The sequence below is a fragment of the Microtus oregoni genome, unplaced genomic scaffold (genome assembly GCF_018167655.1).
Source record: "Microtus oregoni isolate MIOR12 unplaced genomic scaffold, Mior012 000008F_ref0000371, whole genome shotgun sequence".
Lineage (NCBI taxonomy): Eukaryota > Metazoa > Chordata > Mammalia > Rodentia > Cricetidae > Microtus > Microtus oregoni.
The window spans coordinates 50696853-50723325 of NW_024543067.1; the positions used below are offsets into that span (position 1 = coordinate 50696853).

Below are 26473 nucleotides of genomic sequence, written 5' to 3' on the forward strand. Positions count from 1 at the left end.
CAAAGTGGACGCCAAGGAGACCTGTGCTTTGAAAGCTGAATTGGGGCAGCTTCCCAAGTTGCTGGTTTTCTGCTGTCTCTTGAAGGCTACTAGCTCCGTAGGGTGTGTGCTCTGAGACCCGCCCCCCCCCCAATCCTGCGTGTCACTCCCTTAGATGGTGAGGTTGCCTGCAGGGATGGTGCTCTTTCTCCCTGCATCCCCTGGACCCGCACTCTGGGGCTAAGGACTCTCCGCGCTTCTCCATCAGGTGGAGCCGTCCTCTCGCCGCCTGCCTCCCTCCTCCCTCGCAGCGAACTGCCAGCAGGCCATCCTGCATCGCCGAGAGGTTAACCGAGCCCCCGGAGGAGGTGAGACAGCCAGCCCGCGTGGGCGGAGATGGCGGGGCCACCGTCGGGGCTGGCGCCAGTGCCCGGCAGCCTGTGGGTCCTGCAGGTACCGCTTGCGTTCTCTCTGCCCCACGTGGTGGCCGCGGAAGATTGCCGTTGGTTTTCCAGCACTCAGGGATGAAACGCCTCCTGGTCCTTTTAGAGGCAGGCAGCTGATTACTTAATCCAAGCCTTTTTCCTATCTGCGGGAGACCGGAGGCTGCGATGGGAGAGGGGTGTGTGTGTGTGTGTGTGTGTGTGTGTGTGTGTGTGTGTGTGTGTGTGTGTATGTGGGAGAGGTGTGTGTGTGTGTGTGTGTGTGCGCGCGCGCGCGCGCGCGCGCGCTCACAGACCTAACTGGCTGGAAAAGGGGAAGTGCGAAACCAGCTTGAGAGTCCTGAGGTGGATCTTGGGGACTAGTGCCAAAGGAAAGCATGGTCCTCCCAACCTTGGACTCCCACTCCCCTCTTCCCAAGAGTGAGTTTTTTTTGCCAGAGTGGTGCACATACACTGCTATGTGTATCTGTTGACCGGCCCTGTATTGCACACTTCACTAGCCTCATGACCCTGTTTCCCCCAGAGGGGCTGAATTAAGCAAACCTGGGCCGCGGGCCATTTAGAAGCTTGCAAAGAAAATTAACCAACAACTGAGAGGATAAATCTTTAGTTAAAATATCAGATGCTGTCTGGGCAGGCACATTCCTTCTACATCCTAACAGTTTCACTCGCTGCATGGTTTGCCCTTTGAAGCTGGACTCAGACCTTTCATCTCCCCTGGCCCTGAATATTTAGTGGAAAACGACTACTGATGTACAGCACTATACATACCAAATGTTCACCCTTCATATGCTATATGGCACATAGTGCTAGGGGTTATTATCCATCTTTTGTGAGTTTCTGATTTACCTCTTCTGTTTTATTGCATTATCTCTTGTGCCAAGCTAATGGACCAAGGCCATCATAACGTTGCTTTGCTAATTTAGCTGATGGTGTTGTCCCTGTTATTCAGCATCTTTCCCCCCACCCCACCCACAGACACACACACACACACTCACACACACGTGCACACATTCAAACCAGCTTTCTTAGAGATCTCCCTCTGATATGTTTAACAGCCTCCAAAAGATGTGGTTAAATAAACTATTATGTTAAGAATGGAAAAGTCAACAAAGCTTACACCTACTAATTTCTAGATCTTGGCTGTCAGCTACCAGGTGTCAGCTCCAAGCAGTACACATTTTATGCCTGTGCCCCTGCCTCTTTCTTTGTTGTTCATAGATTCTAAGATCCGTATTTTTTGAGTTAACATCCACGTGGAAACTTAGAGTGTGCCTTGCTGTCAGCAAAGTGTGCCCCCCAAAACCCCATATTTGTAGTACTGATGGAAGGGTAAGAGATTCCTAAAAGGACTCCCTAAGGTCCAAAGACTGCAGAAAGTTATGATTGATTTTATAATTGAATATTGAATGGCACACATTGAGAGAGCACCTTTCATTTTCCCTTCAGTCCCCCTTCACTCACTCTATATGATGTTACATTTTTTTTTATGTGTTGCTTTGTAAGACACTTATAGTTTGTGCCTGGGTGTGCTCCACTTCCACTTTGGATCATAAACTCCTGGAGGCATGGTCTATTTTACTTCCCCCCATGGCCTGCTTATTCTAGGCATGCCTAAATGTCTAGCAAGTAAATAGACCTAGATAAATTCGTGTTGATATCCTGGAGGAAATGGAGTTTGATTTGAGTGTGGGTTTCACCACAGGTAAAAGACTTTGCAGGTTCTCAAGAAACGGTTGCCTGTGACCTTGGCCTCTCCTTCGCAATCAGACTCAGCACACCTTTTGGAGAAAAGGCATGCTTGGAGTGATGGAGTGCTCATTAGGGGAGAGGCTCCACATGCAAAGACGGACTGCTCCCTGTCCTTGTTAGGGAAGACACAGGCCGGGATAATAATAATAAATAGGTATCTGTCACAAACCTGCCTGCGTTAGCTCTTGCTTCTGTATTTTGTTTTCTAAGAGCGGTGCAAAGCAAACTAAAATCCAAACACTTAGAGATTATCAATTCCCCGCGCGCGCACACACACACACACACATACACACACACACACACACACACACCAGGAAAGTCCCCAAATGCAAAGCATACTTTTCTCTTCAACTCCCTCCTGGCACACACATTGGCTAAGTCCTTTCTGGGAAAAGATGTACCCATCCTGGCCTCTCCCTACTTCCTTTTAGCCCAGATGCCAGTCCCTCGTGCAACAGCAAGGCAGGCACATTTTGATGCATGGGCATGAGTCTAATCATCGGTAACTTCACTCCCGTTTAACAACATAACATCGTGTGAACAAAAAGTCACAGCTCCGCTCCGTGCTCACTATGCGTTCTGGTCAATAATGGTAACAAAAGCTGAATATCCCCTGTTTAGGGGAAAGAAGGAAAGCAACGCTTCTCTGCAACCCTCCCGTTTTGCAAAGCGTTCCCCTTTCCAAGTGTTTCCTCTTTAATTATGACCTGTTTCCCCTCCCTCTTTCCCCCGCCCCAGCTTCTGTGAAAGGAGCCCTTCTGTCACTCGTCACTCGCTAGCTCGCTTGCTCGCTCGCTCTCTGTGGGAGGAGCCCGCCAGAGGAAGCCGTGTGCCTGGGATGCCAAGAGCCAGAGAATGGATCTGCTCCGAGTGGGGACATTGCTGAGGATCCTGGCTTCCCGAGGAGGCTGAAAACAAGCGTTGGTTTCGACTGCCTGCAGATAGCCGAGACACAACAAGACCGAAGCGGACCGGAGGAGGGACGGACCGACGGACAGATAGATGGTCGGCAGGAACCCGGGAGGACCGGCGGCGGAGGCTGAGCACCGCGAGCCCAGCCGCCTCGCTTGAAGAGAACTAACTGCACGCCCAAGTTGCCCCGCCGGCTGCCCGCGCGCTGAGGAATGAGACCTTTCCAGCTGGATTTGCTCTTCCTCTGCTTCTTCCTCTTCAGTCAAGGTAGGAACCGGGCGCGCCGGAGTTGGAGCAAAGTCGGCGGCGGCGGCGGCGGTGGCGGCGGGGGCGCGGGAGTCAGAGGGCTGGGAGGTGGGTAGGCTCGGGAGCTGGCTCTGGCGGTGGGTCTCCGTGCCGGGCCAGAGGCAGTAAGTAGCGTCGCTTCTTTGCTTTTGCAAATGCAACAAAATGGTACTGTTGGTTTCCCTTCAGAAGGAAGGGGCTGGGAGGACAGGGGGCGGCTGCACTTTCTCCTCTCTCTTGTCCATGTCCAACTTAAACTCTCAGATGCAGATGAGTTCTTTATGCACCCGGTATGTTAATTAGGTAGTAGCCTGTGGCCAAGCCATTCGGAACTTCTGGGTGCCTGCTCGCCTTCACAGCCAGGTTGGAGAAGGGGTGCCTGGCGTAGGTGGATTTCAGCTCCAATAGGTCTAACTTGCCCGAGTGTGTTTAAAGCAAATGTGTGAGGTTTGCACAGTTTGCAGAAAGGGATGCGATTAACGGAACGTTCCGAGGCGGGTGTTTGCAGTGACTGGGGGAAAGAAAGCTTGTAAAGAGTTTCATTGAATGTCACCCGTTTCCCTGAGCAAGGCTGAATTCTGAATCCCACTGAGCACTGGATTCTGTGTATGAAATGGAATTTCGCCCCTGGTGCTGATTGCTTCCTTTCTGCAGCCTAGCAGGTGGACTCCCCAGAAAGAACTTGGCTACCTCTGGGCTCCTTGCCACTAAGAGTCATGGGGCTGGCCATGGTGGAGGGAGAGAAGAACTAAGTGCCTACATAGCTAAAGGCATCAACAGTCACCTGTGGAATTGAGATTGAAGGGGCCAAGTAAACCGGTTCCTTCCCACTCTTTTGGAATGCCAATGCCGCCTCTGCCATCTGAGGCAGCATTTGTGCCAGCCAGCACAGCTCTTGGAGGGACAGGACTCTCAGAAAAAAAAAAATCCACAACAGAGAACGTCCATCTGTTGATTAAATGAAGGGTAAAAGTTTTCGAGAAAGCATGAACATCACCATGGGTGGCTGCCTTTGCAAGCAAACAGCTTGTATTCCTTGCTTCTCTCCTCAGGAGAAGGCAAATATAAGTAAAGCCAGGCTTCCCTCTCTCTTTCCCCGGTCCTTGTTGTCACTGTAGATTTCCCCCTTATTCATTCAGGTCAAACTTTGCAGTCATCCCTCCTGATTAAACTTGCGGGGCCCCTTCCCCTAGGAGTATGTGTAAATCATGTCTATGCAGATTTATAATGAGTTTGTATACACATTCATAGGAATCCCTAGAGCATCTTGAAGATAAATAGCCCTTCTACAAGTTTTCAGGCTGGATGAAGAAGAGCCATCCCAGAATCCTGGTACAGAGACATATTTGGTGGTATTACCACTGGGATGTGTGCATGCTTGCATATGAACATTCACACACATACACACATACACTGACTCCCTGACTCCCTTTCTCCTTTGCCTCTTAACTAAATTTCTTGGGAAGTTTCCTATAGACAAGAAGGGACCTCACACACACACACACACACGCACACATAACGCATGCAACTCAAGCAAGTTTTTGTCAGTCTTTTGTATTTTTAGAAGCTTGGCCAGTGCTTCCTCAGATTGGCATAAGAAGCCTATAGATGTCTAAGTGCTTCCCTGCCTGTCTGCATCATTACAGAGTGTGTTTTCTACTGTGCTCATTCTTTTCTCAGTACCAAGCTATTTCTTTACTGCCTCATATGAATCTTTAAATGTTTACCTACTGAGGGTAAATGCTTTGTTTTGTTCATTCTTAGCCCCAGGGGCAGTAGAAAGAAGCCACAGCCCCATGCAATTGAATCATCTTCTTATTCTTGGTCTTCCCAAGCTTGGCTTGCAACATCCCACGGTGGGTGTGTAGTCCACGGAATTCCACATCAGCCTCAAGAAGATTCAGAGAACAAAGTAGACCCAGACAATCTGAGGAGCCTCCTGCTCTGAGCACTAGGAATCGTGAATATAGGAGCATCACCATAGCAGTTAGGAGGGAAGATGTTTGACTGGTTCATTGTAATGCCATATCGAGATCTTTTGACTTGATTCCTGAACATTTGCAATGTCCCTCATATGACATTTCTCTATTTGTGTGTGCCTGCTCTCAGGCAGGGGTACACACGGGGGCATATGTGCAGAGGTCAGAGGACAACTTGCAGGGCTAGTACTCTTCTTCCACCATGTAGATCCTGGGAGTGAAATTCTGTTCATCACCTTGGTGGCAAGCATGTTCACCCATTGAGTCATCTCTCTAGCCCTAATGAACATCTTTAAACATGTGAGTGTTGTTTGGAGTGTTGTAAGTTCCCCCCAGAAGATCCCATCTGACTCTCAATATATATCCTAGTGCCATGCTGTACCTACTATCACATACTGGTTAACTTATTAGATCGAGCAGTTCCACCTTCAACGGGACATGAAATGACTACTAGCCCGTATGGTTCTAGACGGCCCCTGTTGTGATTTTTCTAGCCCAAGAGTGAGGTCACAACCACAACTGACACACCTCCACACACAGGGAACTTGCCTGGACACTGCCTCCTACACTCGGAGACTTCTGGATGCTCTGCCACAGAAATGCATAAAGGGTCAGGACAGTCCTTCACTGGGAGGGAATGAGGAGTCAAGGATCTCGTTAGGGCCTTATCTAGCATGCTGATGACAGGGCCATCTGCTACCCAGCACTTCTCCCAGTGGGAACCCGTGTGTCTTCTTGGAGTTCTGGGGACGCAGTTCTCACACTCTCATTCCCAGAATCCAGATCCCCCACCATGTTGTAAAGTTTTCATTAGCATTTGGTTAAATTCCTAGAGTTTCCCTTCTGATCTGTTGACTGTGAGTCTCCCTGAGAGAGGACAGAATAGTTAATGTCAGTAATATTTCTGGCTCTTTCTCTTAAAGTTTGGACTTTTTATGTACACTGATACCAAGTATTTCTTTCTTTCTTAAGGTGGCAGTAGAAAGGGACAGTCCCGTGTTCCCGCCCTGTCAATGTCTCTGGGCTTGGCTCATGCTAGGGCATGGAAAGCTGCCAGCATATGCTGTTGGTGGGTTGCTCTCTTGCTGTAGAGGCCTCTCCCCCTCAGCTGTCAGGGTGGCCGTGCTTTGTATAGAGAAGGATAATGTCACAGCACAATTTACCTCCTGCAGAGAAACGGTATGTTCTGCCCCTGGGTGAAGAAGAATCGATTCCCTTGTCATCCAGATACTTAGAACTGGCTACATTTCCCCCTTTATCATTTCAGTTCACCACAACTACTTCCTTCGATGCCTTCCTTAATCTTCCAGCCTCGTTCCATCTACCCTGCACGGGCACCTCTTAGGCAACTTTGAAGGAATAGGGTCTCAGCAGGACTGGAGACTCCCTGCTTCGCTTGCATCTTATGTTCTGAGTCAGTGTTGGCAGCGTGCGGTGGGGCAGACACAGTAGCTTCCACTGCACATGCTTCAGGAAAAGTGTCCCCCCCCCCCAATGCAATGGCATTTCCAGACTGTCCTGTCCTACCCAGTGATGGGATGGTCACCGGATTTCAACTCTGCCCAACCCAAAAGGTGTGTTTGCTTTGCCTGTGCTTCTTGATGTTCTGAACATTTAGAGTAAAAAGAAACTCACATTTTCCCTGTGGGGGCATCTCCTAGCTGAAGATCAATCTAGGATCCATCTCCTTAATAGACCTTGCTCTCTTGATTATCTGGACACATCAGAAGGAGAACCAGGTAGCCATTGGATGGCAGAGTTGCAAGACAACCTGAATCTCCAAGGAAACAGAAAAGCTTCAAGCAGATAGGGGGTGAACGGAGTGGGTGGGGGAGAACTGGCCTTGGTGCACGAGCCATGGGGGTGATAGGAAGCATGGAGGGAGAGAGGCCACTGTGAGAAGCTTGAGTTTGTCAAGCGCTCTCGTGGGGAAGAGAAAGAAAAGAAAGAGCTTGGGTAAAGAGCACAAACCTGTCAGCGGGTGCCCCCAAAATAAAGGTGCGAAGGGAGGTTCAGGCAAGGGGAGAGCAGAAGAAGAACATGCAAGTAAGCAACACTAGGAATACTTGTCCTTACCCAGAAATGTCCTAGCGCCATGAGGCAAATGAGGAGTAGGAACCCCCACCCCTGCTGCTGGCGTCCCAGCGACATGACATCCAGGGGAGGAAGAATCACTTCTTTTATTTTGGAAACTCCGAGCACCACTGCCAAGGATGTGGGACTACTCCTTTAACAAGCCTCTGGGTGCAGGAATGGAGCATGCCTATAGGGATGATGTGGATGGCTTCAGTGGCTGCTGCCCAACAGGGAGCCCCGAGAGCTATTGAGGATAGAAAAGAAACGCCCCAGGGGCACGAGGGTGTGGGTGGGGTCAGCATCGGAGCATGGCACTGGGAGGATGCCATGGGTACAGGAAGGAAGATCTGACTCAGAAAAGCAGCAGTGAGCTAGGCATGGTACCAAGGAGCAGCCCTGCCTGGTGTGTGTGCCTCTGTTGGTAGAAGCCAGGGCCAGCAGGAGACGGGGTGGAGCCAGGGATTAGGCCTGAAGATGCAATTTTTCATTTTTGTTTAGCCCAGTGGGGGTGACTTAGGCAGTATTATATTGCAGACCCAAAAAAAGCACATGAATAATCCAGAGTGAATTCAAGAGATTTCAATAGCAAAATAATAACAATACTAATGATACCTTTGATTTGTGGAGTACTTTTCTTCCAAGGAGATAAAAAAGATAAACTGTTTTGGAAACAGGAACGAGGAAAAATAAAATTGCCTTTGATGGAGGAGTGGAGAGAAAGGCCAAGAATACTTTTTTTTTTAGGGTCTTAATGGAGATGGGGCTGATGGGAGGAGCAAAGTGGGCATGCATGTGACCTCAGCAGCAACCAGTCCTTATCCTTAGACGTCTTATATGTCGAGATGATTTCCAGGTGGAAAAACAGTTCATATATCTTTAAAATTGGGGTCAATTAAGAGACAGAGAGGCCCTGAAGGTGACCTGTGCCTGTTCCTAGTCATATTCTAATCCAGCAGAAGAGGAGGTGGGTGAGGCCTCGAACACGTCCTTACCCATGCTTGAATCACCATGGCGGCAATTCTCACTTCAGTGACGGTTCTTGCAGCCATGGGAGCTCAAGTTTTTCCATAAAGCCAATGGATACTCCAGGATCCTTAGACTCCTAGGCTTCAACTAGGGCTGCTTGGCTGGGGGCTGTCCATTCCATGGCGTTTCGAGAGCAGTCACTGCTATCACCAAGCCAGAGGGAACAAAGTACCAGCCAGAGCCCCGTGCCTGGGTTCTGGCTGCTACACCTGCACTGCAAATAGAATAGGACTTTATTTCCAGCTAAAAGAATGAAGCGAGAGTCGACTTCACTGACACATAGTGCCGTTCCATATGTCATTGTGTGGCATTTTCTTTTCCTAAGGGGAAATCAGAATTTACCCAGTTAGGTACGCACATCAAATGAGACTCTAGTTACCTTCTAGATCATTAAAATGCTTCTCTCCCAGGCATGCAAGGGATGAGGTATCCTGCTTTCTGCCAGAGATTTAGGATTAAGCACAACAGAGCTTTGACCCCACCCCACCCCAACCCACTTTGTGCCATGGAGTGAAAGGTCACAGGAAGTGAGGATACCAGCATGAACTTTCATTCACTTCCTGCTCTTTCAGAGCTTAGCATCAAGTGCCATGCTTATCCTTGACCTGTTCTCTCCCAGAGGAGGAAAAAAAGTACTCTGGCTGGCTGTATACTTCCAGAAGTCAGTAAATGTCAATATTGGATAAGTGTTTCCTTTATATCATGGCAATTTAGCATAAGCGGCTTGGAAACAAATATCTTCCGTAAGCATAGAGTGTTTCCACGAGTACACAGTCAACACCACTATGAGGATTAAATAAATGTCAGCATTCTCTGGGTACACTTGGAAACAAGCTTAGGCCTTGGAATAGTGGCCAGTATGGGTGGATTCTGTGCCTTACATAGTTCTTTTGTTGGGGCCCATATGTGCTGCGCTGAATGGGAGGGAGATCACCATCTAACTCCTTCCTGGGCATACTCGCTAACACCGTGGCCATGAAGACACTTCCTACATACCCTGAGAGGTTTCTCCTGGCAACCTAGAAACCTTTCCATGTCCCGTCCCCCCCATGTACACACAGACCTGCCCATGTCTCTAACGGCAAGGTCAAGCAAATTTGCCCAGTCCCGGATTTTGAATGGTTGAAACGGAAACCACCTGAGTTTGCTTGAGTCTGTCTTAGACACATCAGGCTGAAGAGTCTAGGTGGTTTGCTTCCCTGAAGAAAAGCACTGGATGGACAGCTATTGCAAGTTCAGATTCTTCCCAGCTGATGCTGACATGATGGGAACAAAATTCAGAGACAGCATTTCAGTGAAAAGAAACACACATGGCTCACACCCTTCTACATGTCCCCCCACCCCTCAACTCCATGGAGTTTGATGTCTCAGTGGGCAACATTGATTTCTCCTTATTTTTTGAGCAAAAGTATTTTGTGACATGGAGCTCACCTATTGGCCACTCGACAGTGCTTGTCGCAGGCCTACTGTGTGGTAGGTGTGGCATCAGGGATTGTTACAGAGCTAGGTGAAGCCAGATTTCTGGACAGGAAGCCAACCCTTCCACGAAGGCTCTCAGAATGGTGCTCAAAAAACCATCAAGGACAGACCAGGGTTTCAGAAAGTGGTATCCAGAGGAGATGCCATGTCTGTTTGCTCTCAAAGGATATGTGGGTGTGCTCCAGACAATGTGTAAAGCAAGGAGTCCAGGCTGTACCTGGAACGTGCATAGACAAGAAGATGTGTAGACTAGAATGTGACGGTCTCAGCAGCAGGGGCTAGAATGGGCGTGTTTGCAGTGTGTGAGAAACCTCAGTAGGGCAAAGCTGGCTGGCTAGTGGCTGAGAATAACACGATAGCTCTTTGAAGGATGGACTGGTAGAATGACGTCAGCATCTCAAAAAGATTGGAGCATAGGATCTAGAGTCTTCTCTGAGTCAGAGCTTTGGGGATTCTCTTGTTACTCTTGGAATTCTCTGTGCATCACACGAGTCTGAAAGCTTGGGGTATTGAGTGGAGGACACTTACCTCTTTCTAGTTCGTCTTCTTTCGTGGCTGGTATGCGCAGATAATGAAAAGTGGGCAAGAGAATAGCAATGAGGAACCTGGCTACCTGTTGGTTTCCCCCCACCACAAGAGAAGGCAGAGATGCGTGTTGAAGAGAACTCAAACACCCGAGACATGGAATGCTGAGGATACCTGGGTGATTGATTGGTCTGAGGAATGAGAGTTGACTCTTTCTGAAGACACCTGAAGGCTACAGAGACAGAGGGAGCACTGCCCTGAGAGGAAGGAAGGGATGTCTAGGGGCATCTTTCTGGCAAAAGGAAACTGTGCTAGTTTTGGAGAAAACAAGCTTGCAAGTTAGACAGCTCTTCCCAGATGTTAGAAAGGTCTGCCATGGCAAAGAACCTGCCATGCGGAGTAGAGACTGTTGTCAGACTCATCTGGGTCTTCCAGGGCCTCTTCTTTTCAGGAACTGATGGCAGCTGGCAGGAAGCTCAGTGGGGGGACAATATCCTCAAATGTCCTACAAGAAGTAGTTAGTGACATTTGCTAAGCAGTAGCTATCTGAGTGTTTTGCCTGAGGCTGGCCCGATGAGCAGGGCCCTGCTGCAAGTGTTCTCAGAAAAGAATTCAGGTCATCGGAAATGCAGGAGCCAACTTATAAGAAAGGGAATGAGAACGGACAAGGTGAGAGTCAAGGCATCCAGCTCTCCTGTTCCCAGGGTCTTATCTCTTAGCAACAATTGGGTGGTTTTGGCTAGTCCTCCCGGTAGGTAGATGATGTGTCCTAGATCCCATTGGTACCCAGCAAATTCCTTTGACCATTGTTGCTCATAGTAGTGGCAATAATTGATAATTAACATCTATGTAAATAGTCAGACATTGCAGAGCACAATTTTCACAAACAATACTTCATTTTCTCCTGGTATCAGTGCGGGCAGATTCCCCCAGAGAGGTGATGTCTGACCAGAGAGCTTTCCATTCCAGTTCACCATTTTGTGTGAGTTGATGCCTCTCAGAGAAGCTTGTGGCTTCCAACGACTATAGGTCATCCACATAAATGAGGCATGACAATAGCAGTGGCTGGAATGGAAGGAAAAGCATGTTCTCATATCCCACCCCGAAACCACCCCTCTCAGCACTGGGGGCAGAATCCAGGGCCTCACTACACAAATGCACTGCCACTAAGTTCCATCCTCTGCATGGTCACATAATTCATACTAATCACCCATGTCTGAGCATAGCAAAAAGGATTCTAGCTGTTCCCTATAAAGATCAGGGAGCTGAGTCCCAGAGGTGACCTTCAGAAGAGAAGCAGTCTTGTACTTCTAGTTCTCTATGATTCCACACTCTTGCTAAGTTCGTATGTCACATTTCTGGAAGTCACCTTTACCCAGAAGGCTCAAGACTTCCAGGCCTTTGGGGCCTGGGAAGGGGCGGGGCTGAAAAGTAATCAAGACGTTATTCGTGTAACTCCTTTTGTGTCTGCCCCATCCCCATCCCCACCTTTTCATATCTGCAAGTCAAGGAATTGAGGGAATTTTCAGAATCGGTTGGTTAAAATACCTTACATTTTTATCATCTGGTGCCTAGCACACTGTTGGGTACCTAGAAGTCTATGAACAAATGCAAGACTCTCAGATGAAATGCAAAGACGTATGAGAAGGGAGAACAACGCAGAAGCGTGGTGTCAGTGCACATAAAGATGTTGAGGCGCCCAGGCTAGAGTCGCGGGGAAGCTTAAGGTTTATTTAAATCCATTCCTCCAAGGAAGGCCTTGAGTGCTCACCAGGTCACCAGGGACACTGCCAAGAGAAGCGTCCCCTGGCAAGTCAGTCACTCCTGAGCTTCGGCAAAGAAACCATTGTGCCCTTCTGTTCTTCAATGCATGTCAGTGCCTATTTCTGTCAGTCACCTGCAAATGTCACAGGTGACTCCACTCTGGTGCAGGGTGACAGTCCACCTGTCACCCTCGGCAATGCTGGGAGCTATGACAGTTTCCGAATCACACTGGGGCTTAGTTGGCTCATTGGGCAAGCAAGCATTCAGGGGACAGAAAGTTAAGTGTGCATCCGTGTGCTGTAAAGGAAGACTCCGGTCCTCTGCGGCCTGGCTGAGAAACCAGCACTTAATCCCTCAGCATCTCTCTTCCCTGTATTGTGGGACTTGCACTTTTCTATTCCTCGGCTGTAGATGCGAGAGTCCACTCCATGTTTGCACCAAACTGCAACTCTTTGGAGAACTGGCTTCCGGAGCCATTTTCTTACACAAGGTGCTGAGTATGTGTGAGGGGCAACTGAGGAAACAGCAGTTGGCAAAATGTTTGGGGAATCTGATGTACCCCGAACGCTGCAGTCCCGAAGTCAGCCTGATGGTGGCAGCAGCCGCGCTTGCAAAGCCCTGGCGTGAGCTCAGAGCAGACTGCAGAGGGATGGATGCCCAGTGGTTTTAGACGCTGCAGGGTGACCAGCAGCTTGGGCCTGGAAGCCTAGCGGACTATCGGGAGGCAAGGAGTTTGGACAAAAAAGGAAGGGGGCGGATGAGACAACATTTCCATTTCCGATAGCCACAGTTCTCCCTCCCTGAGAGAGGCTGGACTTAGTTTCCCAGAACACACTGGGTTGTAAAGGTAGACTGTTCAGAGGAATCTTACACAGGGAGACTAGAGCTAGGTGGGTTCAATTAATAATAATCAAACTGGTTTAGAAGAAGCTGCACAAAGGGGAGTGAGCAATCTCATTTCACCAGCATTTTCCTGCAGTGAGGGCTGATACTCTGAGTTTACTGACGTCCTCCCCAAGAGGGGGCTGACCACAGAAGATCCTCCTTCCTCTGGTCAACACGCTCCTGTGGGTCCTACACCCTCCCTTCATCCGGGTGCCAACTGCTTCACATCCAGTAATAAGTGCTAGTGCACTATTCCCAAGCTGCAAGGAGACGTCCTTAGCCCTGGGCTCCTGAGCAGACTGTTGAGGGGAAATCTGTTTTCTTCTCTGGGAAGAGACACTAAATTCTAATGGCACTGTTAGAGGACACTAGCCCCCAACTGCAGCTGTTTAATAGGGTGTCTGTCCTTCCAGGCAAGTAAGCAAGATGCCAGTGTCGGGTGCAAGAAACGGGTGTTCTGTGGTCTACAAGATGGACGATCGGGGAGTATTGATGGCCCTAAAAGCCCTTTGAAGTTGTTCTTTCTATTAACTCCAATGTGTCAGTTTGTCCCTCGGAGTTATGACGTATATCTGAGCCCCTCAGATTTGGTCCTTGCAGCATCAGTTGGAGTTGTGGAGATGGGATGAAGAAAGGATGGGACCCCTGTGAAGGGCGTATCACAATCTTACCTGGTCTGTATGGCCCAAGTGATAGCACTGGCCACTGAGGCTTTGCCTCAAGGTCACACAACTAACCAGTGACAGGATGGCAAAATGGCAGCTAAGTTCCCGTGTGCAAGACCCCAAGAGCCCTTTCTTCCAGGTCAGGTGGGAAGGATATCAGTCACAGTGCCGCCTTAGCAGCTATGTGTTAGCGAGCCGGAAAGCCTAAAGGGGCCCACGATTCTCCTTTGGAGCTTCCCGCACAGAGTGGAAGAGCTGAGGAGGAAGAAGGACACCTCTTCCCCAACAGTGAGGCTGAAGATGATTGGAGAAGCTTCTAACATGGTTCCCTCCCTCCACCCTCAAGCTCCTGTTTAGCTTAGTGTTTGGAGTGCCCAATTCTTATTTCTTAATAAGAGTCTCTCACACCCAACTCCCCTTCAGTAGATTTTTAAAAATCATTCCCCATTTGGTTCAAGAAGAGGTTAGACTCCTGCTAGCTATGTGCAGTGAGAATGGAACTATTCTACATAAAAAGGCATTTCAGGACATCAAAACCCTCCTCTTTCTTTTTTTATTCTTTTTTTTTCTTTTTTCTTTCTTTTTTTTTGTCAAGCCTGGAATAGTAAAAATGTCAGCAGACTACATGGTTCTGAAATGATTAATAATGGTCATTAAGAAGAAATAAAAAGCGTCTTAGAATGCAGGAGAGCCTGAATGTCGTTCAGCTTACAATTCTCCTCGCTTTGGCTTCTGCCAGCAGCTTACCTGGTGTCAGAAATCATGTTGGAAGGTGGCCCCTATCTACCTAGGCTATGCTTAAAATCATAATAATGGCTTAAGATAGACACTTATGATAAACTAGAAAACATGGAAGTTCCTTGAGAGTTTAGAAACACCTTTAAGATAGAATCAGCGGCATCCAGAGGAAGAATGCATAGCAGATAGACGTTGGTGTAGAAGACATCAAATTCTGTCTGCTTATCCCACAGCCTGAGCCCCTCCCTGGGTCACACGGATCATATCAGGGCTGAACTGTCAGCCGGTGACTGTCAGGGCTCCAAATCCACACGAATGCCCATTTTCCAGGCTTGACTTTTGGTTTGCATTTTCTCATCACCAAACTGGGACAGTGGAGTTCACAGATAGAAATTCATGCATTATAGGCACAAATAACTGTTAGAGTTGGTCAGAATCAAATACCATTCAGAAACCTTTATTACTTTCCTCTCCTGGTCTCCTGCTAAAATAATATGAAAACTACATTTCTTTCTCATAATCGAAACACATTCTAAGATGAATAGAGCCAATTCATGCCAAGGAAAATGTTTAAAATTTTTGTACTGTGTTTTATTTATCTTTCAGTTAGAGTTATCCCTTTCTTTCCTGCCATTGACTTTCATTGAGATGAAATCTATTAACTTTGCTCATTCACAACTGTAGTGAAAAAGGGATCTGAGGGTGTGGCCACATATTCCTCTGTATATAGATAGCTAAGAGCTCTGACATACCATCAGGGGAGTACGAAGGCCTTCTTAGGGCTTCCAGTTTCTCTATCATAGTGCGTTTCAACCTGTAGTCTGCAGGCCAGCTGATCCACCAGTAGCAACATCCCATGGGCAGAAGAAAGCATTCCCAGGCCTCAAACCTTCTAAGTCAGAGACTCTGAGGCTTGTCCCAGTGGACTGGGTCTTAACAGCACGTGCACCCGCGCGTGCGCGCACGCGAGCACACACACACACACACACAAAACTGATCTGGATACACTTGAGGATGCTCCTCTATTTCTCTGAACCTGGCTTCTATACCTTCTTCCCTCCCTGGCCTTCACATGAACACTGCTGACACTGAGCCCACAGAGGTTTGAGAGATGTTTCTAACCAGAGGATTTAAGGTGACTCAAGGGAGCTACCACTAATGGTTCTCATATTACATTACCCTCGGGTGATTCCTAGCTAGAGAGAACGGAACCAAGAATTACATTCAGTCTTGAGTCTAGGAAACCAAACCTTACAGTGAGATCAAGCCCTGAGGACTGGGGACATGGCACTGTTGCCAGGTTGTCATTAGCATCGCTGCCTTCCTTACAACTTGGAAGAATGAAGAGCCCTTCCTCTCAGTATGACTTTCAGCCCTGCCCGACCTCCATAGAACCAGGGAAGCTGCGTGATGATCTGTGCTGACAGGGAAGAATGCAGCTACGTGCAGGCATAGATTTTCTTCACCTGCACTTTAGAATGTTTATTTTAAACTCGGCACTGTACACGGGAGATGCCCAGGTCCATAAAGGGAGATTTTCTGCTTTGTATTGTGAAGAGATTCAGAATATCTATCATAACGCACTGTGAGAGTTCTCGTTCTATTTTTTTTTTAGAAAAAAATCTTCAAGGTCAATACCACCATAGACATTGATATTCATTTCATTGTGAACTGGGATCTGCTGGCTGCTTACTGTCATTTTATTTTTCAATTCATAAAAAAAGATGTTCTCATCACTAGGCCTCTGGGCCTCTTTCTTCAATCCAAATCACCTAAGGGAAGTCACATGCCTGAGCTGCTGAATCCAGCAGCCACTAGGAGGGTGAGGGGAGCCAGTGGTCCTCAAAGGCCCTCTCATCCCACACTGCAGTGTGGATTTTGACTGCCTCACAGAGAACTGCGTATTAAAGTCAATCTCCAGGGCACTGCTGTACGGTGATGTTGTGACCTTTAAGAATTGTTCAGTAGGAGGCTTTTGGGTCTCTGTGGGGGGGTCATTATTGAGGGACATCACAGAATGGCTACCCCTCTCTGTTTTCTTGTACTTCCTAGTGAGGAGCTGTGTGGTTTTGTTCTACTGCCAATGCCCCATCATGATGTGCTGACTTCTCCAGACCCCAAAACAAAGGGGTGAGTCATGGATGGGACCACCCAAACCTGTAAGCTGAAACCTATTCCTGATGTAAGTTGATTGTCTCAGGTATTTGTCCCAGTGACTGAGAGTTGAGAAAAACACTCCAAGATGGCTGGGAGAGACAGGTGGACAGGAGAAAGAGTGAGCAGGCACACGTGAGAGACATTTTGGCCTCCAGATCTTAAGACAACAGCGTTAAAAAAAAAAAAATCACAAGATTACTTCTCCTGACCCATGAGGGATTATGAAGTGGTCCATATGCTCAAAGAAGCCTGGAAGGTTCCATAGCCAGGTGTGCAGACACAGACACACAGGGGGTCTGGCTTCTGCACAGGTATAGATGTCCCTTGGCTAGTTCCCCAACATCTTTTGGAGGCAACGTCATTCAGGATGGAGTTTTGGACTTGCAGAGTTCATCTAAATTAACCTGGAATTACCTAACTCCCCTCTCCTATTCTCCCCTTGTCTCTGCAGTACAGCCACTCAGAGCTCTTGAAGCCCTATTGCGTCTGTGCTCTTCCCCTCTGGAATGCATCCTCCTCCAGGCAGCTCTGGCTAACTCCCACCCCAAGCACTCAGCTTCTTCCACCAGGATGGATGTTTCCTATACCCCCCTCCCCATATTCTTGAGTAAAGTAAATGTCTTTCTTCCTCCCAGAGCCCGCTGTGGAACCCTCTTAGGGAACTTATCACAGCATGTCCTAGTGCCTTTTTTCCCCTTGCTCACCATCCTTCTGGAGACCCAGAAGGCAAGGCCTATTTTCTAGATTTTCTTAAGCTAGGCCTTGGTTGAACTAGGATGCATAATAGGCACCCAGCCAATATTTCCTGGGTAAGAAATGAATCTCACATATCCCATGTCCATTGCTATGGATAATGCCTACCTTCCATGGCATATGTCATTTACCAGTCCATGGAAGTGCTTTGACAGCATCCCTGCCCTATCCATCACTGTTATTGCCTTGTTCCCCTGGAGTACCTGTGAGCACCAAGTACTCCCTGGGGATGGGTGGTAATAATTTCATTCCTTCTGTGGGATAACGAATGCTCTAGTATACTGTAAAGATTTGTCATTCATATTAGCTTAATAAAATTCTGGCTGGCCAGTAGCCAGGCAGGAAGTAGAGGTGGGGCAACCAGAGTAGGAGAACTCTGGGAAGAGGAAAGGCAGAGACTCAGTCACCAGACAGATGCAGAGGCAGCAAGATGAGAATGCCTTGCTGAGAAAAGGTACCAAGCCATGTGGTTAAACATAGGCAAGAATTATGGGTTAATTTAAGTTGTAAGAACTAGTTAATAACAAGCCTGAGCTGATAGGTCAAACCATTTATAATTAATATAAGCCATTGTATGCTTCTTTGGGACTGAACGGCTGTGGGATCAGGTGGGACAGAAATTTCCGTCTACAAATTCCCTCATATGTTCATACACTGTATACAGTCTCTAGAGCACATGCACACGGATTATGTTCTTTGTCCCTAAATCAACTTTTATTCTCACTCTCAGAGATAAGGAAAATGAGCTTAAGTTATTCTGTGGCCTCTCTGAGGTCACACAAGGTACTAAGTGTGACAGTTTCCATGAAAGCCTAAGGACTCCAAATCTGAGTCTCATGCATGGTTTTTCCAGCCAATTCCTCCTCCAGGTCTCCTCTCTAGGTTCCTACACATAGGGTGGTATACACAAGGTGCTTGGGAAATTAGGAACCTAGGGGATTTCCTGTGTCATCACATGGAGGTAATGGGCTAAGCGCCTAACTATGAACAGAAAGATTCTTGGTAACAGTATTCATTGCTGATGTCCACCAAGGCACAAGGGTCCACACATAGCAAAGGCTGTGGAGAACCCCTCTTAACTATATCTGGGTGTTATAAATGAGGAAAACACAGAGAAAACTGCAGCCCATTGTCTTAATTAGGGTGTTTTGTTTTGTTTTGTTTTTTGCTGTGAATAGATATTATGGCCATGACAACTCTTATAAAGGAAAAACATTTTGTTGGGATGGCTTGCATTTCAGAAGTTCTGTCCGTTATCATCATGGCAGGGAGCATAGATGTATGTGGGTAGACATGGTGCTGGCCACATCTTGATCAGATGGCAACAGGAAATGGACTGAGTGTCACACGGAGACCTCAAAGTCTACCCCCACAGTGACACGCTTCCTCACTTCAATGAGGCTGCATCTCCTAATCGTGCCACTCCCTCTGGGGGCCTTTTTCTTTTACGCCACCATATTCACTGTAGAAACAATTAAAACCAATATCAAGCAAGAAATGTCAGGAAGATCCTCCCAGGCCAGGCTTTCACTGAGCATCTGGCCATGGTTCTCTGTCACGTGCAATTTCTATGTGGTGTCAGTCTGTCAACTGGCGAAAAGCTTTCTGAAGGCCTAACACTCCCAGTTCAAAACCTCCAAGCATGTAACCCCGGCTCTACACCAATGGTCAGGATGCCACTGACTCTGCCTAGTACGGGACTTCGGGGTTGATCCTCCTAAAATCATGGCTTCTCTCTTGCTTGCCTCAAAGAGTTCTTGGGACCCCTGAACATAATACTTTGGGGGTGGTGATTTGCCACACTGTGAAGGGTTTTCACCAGAGGAGAGGGCTTCTTTGTCCATGTTTCCAAGTGTTAAGATGGAAACTGAGTTCAGCATCAGAGTCCTCAGACCTGCTTTAGTCTCTTTGGAAGCTAGGTTCTGTGTGACTTTAGGGGAACCAAGGCCTTAGAGAAAGGTGAGGTGGTTTATCAAAGCCAGCTTCCTAGTGTTCTAAAGGCATTCGCTGTCTGTAAAGAATTAAATTATTTCCTGTGCTTCTGAAACAGCACCAGTAGCTCATGATCTCCAGGGGGAAGTGAGAAAAAGTTGCTCATAATATTTGCCGAATCCCCTACTAGAGAAGAGGAAGCCCAGCTGAGAAAAGACAGACAGTAGTGGGCTCACTTTCCTTTCATTCCCTGCCTTAACAAGCCCTGGAAAAGTTGCTGGCTTAAAATGGCATGAATTTTATCTGACATTTCCAGAGATGTCCAGTCTAGAACGGGGCCTGTGGGACTAGAGCCCAGGTGATGGCAGGGCTCTTTCTGGGTGCTGCAAAGAAAGAAAAAAATCCAGTTTCCCGTATTTTCAGGAGACTATATTTCTTGGCCCACAGCCCTTCCTCCCATCACCCCAAATGCAGCATGCTTTTCCCATCATCCATCACTCCTGTCTCCCAGCCTTGTACCTCTCTCTTATAATGAACCTTATATTTATATCAGGCCCAACAGGTTTGATATAATCATGGCAATTTTCTCTAGATACATAAGGCAACCTATTCTGGGATTAGGCATGGGCATCTTTGGGGTCCATTCTTTTGCCTACTCCAGGGAACTCTGCCTCAGTCTCCCTCTCTGTAAGGTAGAGAATTACACCCCTACTCTGTCATTTTTATCTATAAATAAAGTACTTGGGGATTATTAAATAAAGGTTGCTGAGTATGAAATGGTTATTATACTGTGAATTGGCATAAATTGTGCCTGCATTATTCAATGGAGTCACTGCTCTCATTGGGTTCCGTAGGGGAGAGATTAGGGGCGCATCTATTAGATTCTGTAGTTAAATCGCACTAAATGGTTCTTAATAGCAATTGACTTGGTCTTCATTAGCATAGAGCAAGAGAACTCCCCCTTAAAACTCCATATAGCAGGGGCCTCCTCCTGTCTTTGGAGTAATTGAAATGAAATAGAGATTCGGTAGCAGCAACAGTACAAGAGAAAGGACAGATGCTCGCTGTGGCTTTCTGCATTTGATCTGATACAGGTAGGAGCGAGCTTGCAGCCTGCACTTGCGATTGTCTCCCCTGGCTTGTGTTTGAGCAGCTGGCTTTTGAATGAGGATCTGGTGAGAGGAAGGAGGAGACTTCATGAACGTGATGGCTGGGAACTGGAGGATGGTTTTGTTTATCTCTCTTTACTCTTGATGGACCAGAGGCGAGCATCGGATGTCACTCAGGATTATTCTGTTTTTTGAGTTCTATCAATGTCTTTTAAAGGTTTTATGAAGTCTATTTCTCACTAGAGAATATTTTAGAAAGTTGAGAGTTTGTTTAGCTCGTCTCATCCAGGTGTCCAACAGGTACATCAAAACTCATGGCGATGTTTGGGACCCTGAAACCCCTTCTCTGGACAGTATGCCTTGCCAAGGGCTGGAGGGCTCAACTTTGGCCAAAGCCAGCTCCTGAACCTCTCAGAGTCTGCCTACACCTAACTATAGCTCCTCCTACTCTACCTGAAGAGCCAGAGAAAAACAACCAGTACTTCATTATATTGTCTTTAAATAAAGGGTTCGGCCCTCAAAGAACCTATGCCCTAAGTAGTCCCAGGTGGGAACATCAGGAACAACTCCAGGCCTGGGGGCCTTGGGGAATTAAAGGAGAGAGAGGAACTCTGAGAATGATTATAATCCCATTATGCACAGCTTCCCCTATTTATTTCTTCATATGGATGAATTTGTATATATTTGCATTTTGTTCTATCTGATAATATGCATAGAATTCAAATTGAAATGACTTGAATAGATTTGAATATTAATGAGGCGTTTAACCGCTGCCATCCCTGGCAGAGTCCCCAGCAAGGGAATGTGCCAGGCAGAAGCTCAGATCTGTCCTCCAGCACTACCACCAGGGGCCTGCAGGCACAGGGCTGGGAGGCACCCTTAGGACAGACTGCTTCTGGGGTGGAGCTGGAGGGCACCCCAGCTCCCCGGGCCTGGACTCCTGCCACACTGTAGGGAGCATTGAGAAAAGGCCCTGGAGCATGTGAGCCTTGAAGCTTTAGACATTCAGACACGCAGGTTTAACAGCACTGTAAAAGGTAAGCTATTTTCCAGACAAGCTTCAGTGCTCTCCCCTCGGGTAGGTGGGTGGTAGAGGACAAGTTCTTTTTGGAGAGACTTTCTGTAGCTCCCCTAAGGGTGCACCCTCTTCTGCCCGCATCTAGGACAGACATGACTCTTCTTCGCTACTTCCCTGCTGAAAGTGACCATTAGGCTGCTTCATGCTTACAGTGTGTCTGAAGGAAGTTCCTGTAGACAGCCAGTCTATGCCCAGGAACATGCCAGCATTATTCAGTAGCCTGCTTCAGTCAAGGGCTAAACCTGAAGGATAAATAAGAGAGGAGGGCTTGGAAAAATAAAGCCACCACTGGGATTCAAGTGGCCATTTCCCTCTCCCTTTGTAGGAAGGAAGGAAGGAAGGGAGGGAGGGAGGGAGGGAGGGAGGGAGGGAGGGAGGGAGGAAGGAAAGAGGAAAGGAAGGAAGGAGGAAAGGAAGGAAGGAAGGAAGGAACGAACGAACGAACGAACAAACAAACCTGGGTAATAGTGCATTCCAATATGTGGGCCTACGATACTAGGCTTCAAAAAATATTATAGTACACATCGGAAATGTTAGACCAATCATAGAAGTATCTAGTATCATGTAGTAATTCAAATAATGTTAATGGTAACCTATAGAGGAGCTAAGCATACCACGTTCATTTCTAAAAGTTAAAATTTCTTGGTAACCCCTAAATTATGTTACTTTATCCTAACCGATTTTTGTCTAGTTCCAAGTTCACACTCCGAACAATGCTCTATTGGAAAATTTTAAGCGTAACAACAAATATTGACCCGGAGGCCATTCTGTTTCATGCTCTATGATACTTTCTTGCATATATCTTGATGGTTTCATTGTAGTATTCTGAAAACCAAACTCAGGATTTCTTTCCCCATTGTCCTAATTCTGTCAGGAGACATCATCCTAACACTCACAAGAGAGTCTCTCTCTGTCTCCCAAATGCAGCCATCCCTCAAACGTAACACCCATTTCTCTGGGTCTCTTCATGCTTTCTTACATTGTCTTCCATCGCCCAAAGAGGTGTCTCTCTTTCCAAGCTGCTCATCCAGTCCCTCGGTTTCCCCAAAGTCACCCAGGACCGTGGTCATTCTTCAGTACTTGCGTCTTCCTAGAACACAATCAGACCGACATTCTCTTAGGAAGCTCACTTTCTACCCTTTGCTTTGACACACAGCCCCACGTGGGCTCACACTTTCGTCCTACATGGAAGGTCCTCCACCTCTCACATCAACAGCTTCCAGCAGCTCTGCGTCCTTTCTTGCTCTTCAAACTCTATCCCTAGAAAAGGAAAAGAAGGCATTCGTTCTTACCCGAATATTCTATGCACAGTGTCTTTGTTTATGCAATTCCTTCAGCCCCAAATAGCTTTTCCTCATCATTTGTTGACGTACTGACTCTGCTTAGATGTTCACATCTTCCATGAAGCTGTCTCCTGATTCCCCGCCAGTCATCTTGTTCTCCCTGGACATGCTGTATCTATTCTCCTGCATCATGTGCTCAGTTTCATCCACCTTGTTTCATTTTTTTTTTGCTTGATGCCTCCAATTCACCTGAGAGTGCTGAAAGGAGAGAAACTGTTTCAACGCTGGCTGCACCATCCCCCCATCCCTGATGGTGCTCAACACGGACAATGAGCAAACAAATGAGCAGAACGCTCGAGTGTCATGTGCGGCTCTTCCATTTCGATAGCATCTTTTCCATGCAGCTCTTGGCCACTGTATCATTACTTTACTCTTTGTTGTGATTAAAAAAAAAATACCTGACTAATGTAACCTAAGGAAGAAAGGGTTTCACTTGGATCACAGTTCAAAGGTATAGTCCACAGCTGTGAGGAAGTGATGAATAGCATCAGAATCTGCAGGTGGCTGGTCACATTATCTCTTCAGTTCCTTGGAAGCCATGACAAATGCTGCTGCTCAATCCCCTTGCTCCTTTTGAATATTCAGTTAGTGACCCCAGCCCAGGAAATGGAGACTTGTATTTAGAGTAGGTCTTCCCACCTCAACTAACCCTAACCTGGGGGGAAAATCTCTTGCAGACATACCCAGAGCCATGTTTCCATGGTGATTCTAAATCCTGTCAAGTTGGCAATCAAGATTAAACCAGCCTACCCCCTGTAGCACCTGACAGGCTTGGAAATACACCAGCATCACTAAGCAACCGCTAGCCTCTCAGACACCTTCTTACTCTGGCGAAAATATCCTTAACTCCATTTTGTAGCTGAGGAGCTTGGTCTCAATGAGGTTAATTTATTTGCCCCACATTTAAATAATAGAGGGAAAATGAAAGCGCCAGCCTTCTGTCTCTAGTCAAGATCTCCCCAGCCCCCAGGGCTGTTCTGAGTCAGCCAACAACAGCCAGACTCTCACCTTCCCCAGGCTCCCAGTCAGGCTTCAGTGCTCCGGGAGAATGAATTTCCTGCGAATCAATCCTGGATGCAGTTATTATTTTATAGGGATGTTGTAAGTTGATAAGGTAGCTGTTATATGCTAATAGCTATTGTAATGCTCTTCTTAAGGCCTATTACTTGGTGCTGGTTTGTATTTTAATGTGTGCAAAGGTGATTACAACTTTAATATGAATGTTAAACAGATTAGCTGATTTATATGTAAAATAAATAAATAAATGGAAACTCACACTCTCGTCTCTATTCATTTCGTTCTCCCTCTCTGTCTTCCTGCTCTGTCCAAAGGCAGATGTGGTCTGTGGGGCATTAACAATGGGACAGAAAGAGAGTGTTTGCTGGGTGATAAATAATCGTTCTACCCAGGTCTTTTGTAACTGGAAAACTCAGACTTTGTGTTCTTAATAGCTGCTTTTCTGAGAGCCTGTGCTCTTGACTGCATTTGACAATGGCAGATTTGTTTGAGCGTTGTTCACTCCCCCTCCCCACCACTGTGAAATTGGCTTTCCCACCTCTGCCAATCTGCTCTTTCTTTGCCTGGTGTACTCGAGAAAGTTTACCAAACTTTCTGAAAGGCAACCATAGCCTGGTGCATCCAGGAGCACAGGACATCACCCAATAAGCGAGTGAGCAATTCAAGAAAAGTGGGCGCTAAGGGACAGGGTCGATGTGTGGAGTTACTTCTGTGGTGGCAGACAGTAGGGATGACGGCAAGAGCTCTTGAAGGAAGCATCCTTACAAGGTAAAGCTCCAAGGATAAACTGAAGTTAGCCAAGCAAGTGGGCAAACAGTGGGGTGTGGAAACATGGAAGGAGACTATGGAATACCATGTGCTGGAGTCAGGGATGAGGCAGGAGAACATGAGCTTAATATGTCCTTGCCAAGGGATCAGAAGTCCATCGGCAGCACCGTGATTTAGACGCATTGTTCAGACTCCAAAGTCAGGAAGCTTCCCAGGAAAGTAATAATGTCTTCGATAGATGGAGAAGAAAGCCTTGCAAGGTCGCCAGCGGCTTCTCCTTAAAGGGTCATTGCTGCAAAGGACCAAGGGGGAGAAAAGAGTGAATGCAGGCTGTTTGCAGTGATTACATAGGTGAGGATAGAAGTGCTTTAAGGTAAATTTTGAAAAAGAATAAGAAAAGTGTGTCCAGCTTTCAGGACAAAATATGACAGACACATATGTGGAGGAAGACATGTGTGTGCCTTTCCAAGGAAGAGCTGGAGGGGAAGAGCAGAAGCAATTGCCTGAAAGACTTGCATGATTTATTACACGCACATGGTGAATAATAATAAATTAATGTAGTATGAAAGTCTAATGCTGCAGAGTGTCGACTGCAGTTACTTGGACTTGATGTCTGAGTTGGTAGGAGGCCCTCTCCTGAGTGCCACAGTGTTGGCAAAGATGTTTGTCCATAGACACACCAGAGAAGCATGGCTCTAGTACAGAAATCCCACAGGATGAGATGCATCATGAGTAGAAACTGAGTACGTACACAAACACACACACACACACACACACACACACACACACACACACAGAAGAGAGGAGGGAATTGAAATGATTTCCCTCTAATTGTGTCCTAGACTGGTTGTGGATGCTCTGTCCTAACCCAAAGAATCAACCGGCCCCAGGAGCCAGTTACGGCAGGGAGGGCCTCAGCTCTGTGGATGTGGGTTAGAAAGCTTACCCTGTTAATGCAGAATTCCTGACATATTTTTTAATTGCCTTACGGCAGCTTGATGGCTTAGAAAGTTGGGGGGAAATCAATGAGAGACTCTGTTCTCGGGGCTTAAGTCTAACTCTTTTTTTCACTTTTTCAACAAATATTTATTGAACACACAATATGTGCCAGGCATTGTGCCAACAAGGCATAAACCTCTCCACAAACTTGAAAGGTATTTAATAGACATTTGAGAGACGCGTATTGAAAGAATGTAGGAATAAATGAATAAATATAAATAAAAATAAATATATAAAAAATACATAGCAATCAGAGGGATTTGAAAAAGAACAAGGTACCAGGTATGGTCAGCTATCCTAGCTTTAGGGCTATTGCTGAAGTTCACAAAAAAAAAAAAAAAAAAAAAAAAAGGACAAAGCAAAAAGATGGGTTATATAGGGAAAAAATGTTCTAGCAATATGATAACTTCAAAAAATAAAGCCTGTTTAGATGGTAATATATAAATTATTCTGATGTAGAAGGTGAGAATGTGGTCTCTAGAGAAACCAAAATGGCTGCCCAGACCCGCAGGCGCTCAGATGTGAAGACCACATTCACAAAAGACGAAAGACCAGAGCCCAAGCAACAGATGAGGACAAAGATGGAGCAGGTGCCCGTGACAATGGTGCCCAGTGACACGAAGAGCCAGAATGAGCTGAGGCTAGCAGAAGAAAGAAAATGGAAATGAAGAATCATGGAAAGTGATGAAAGGAAAATTCTAGGTTCCAAAACAGGAGAAAATAAAACAATTCACCCTGAATGCAAACCACTTGCAAAGAACTTCTAATCACCTCCTTTGGTACCATTTGGGGGGGGGGGGGCGGGTTTT

General features: G+C 47.0%; 1 protein-coding gene across 5 annotated transcripts in view; it reads left to right on the forward strand.

Annotated features, from left to right (window-relative positions):
- Positions 1-239: 239 nt before the first annotated feature.
- Kirrel3 (kirre like nephrin family adhesion molecule 3) overlaps positions 240-26473 on the forward strand; it is a 551931-nt gene continuing 525697 nt past the window's right edge. For 2 of the 5 annotated variants that reach the window (XM_041657584.1, XM_041657585.1), the window contains exons 1-2: positions 240-347; positions 2913-3353. In XM_041657584.1, coding sequence (XP_041513518.1) covers positions 3299-3353 — 55 coding nt within the window. In that variant the 5' untranslated portion in view covers positions 240-347; positions 2913-3298. Of the gene's footprint in view, positions 348-2912; positions 3354-16576; positions 16691-26473 lie in introns of those variants that run through there. The other 3 variants (XM_041657586.1, XM_041657588.1, XM_041657587.1) reach the window with 2 other exon arrangements.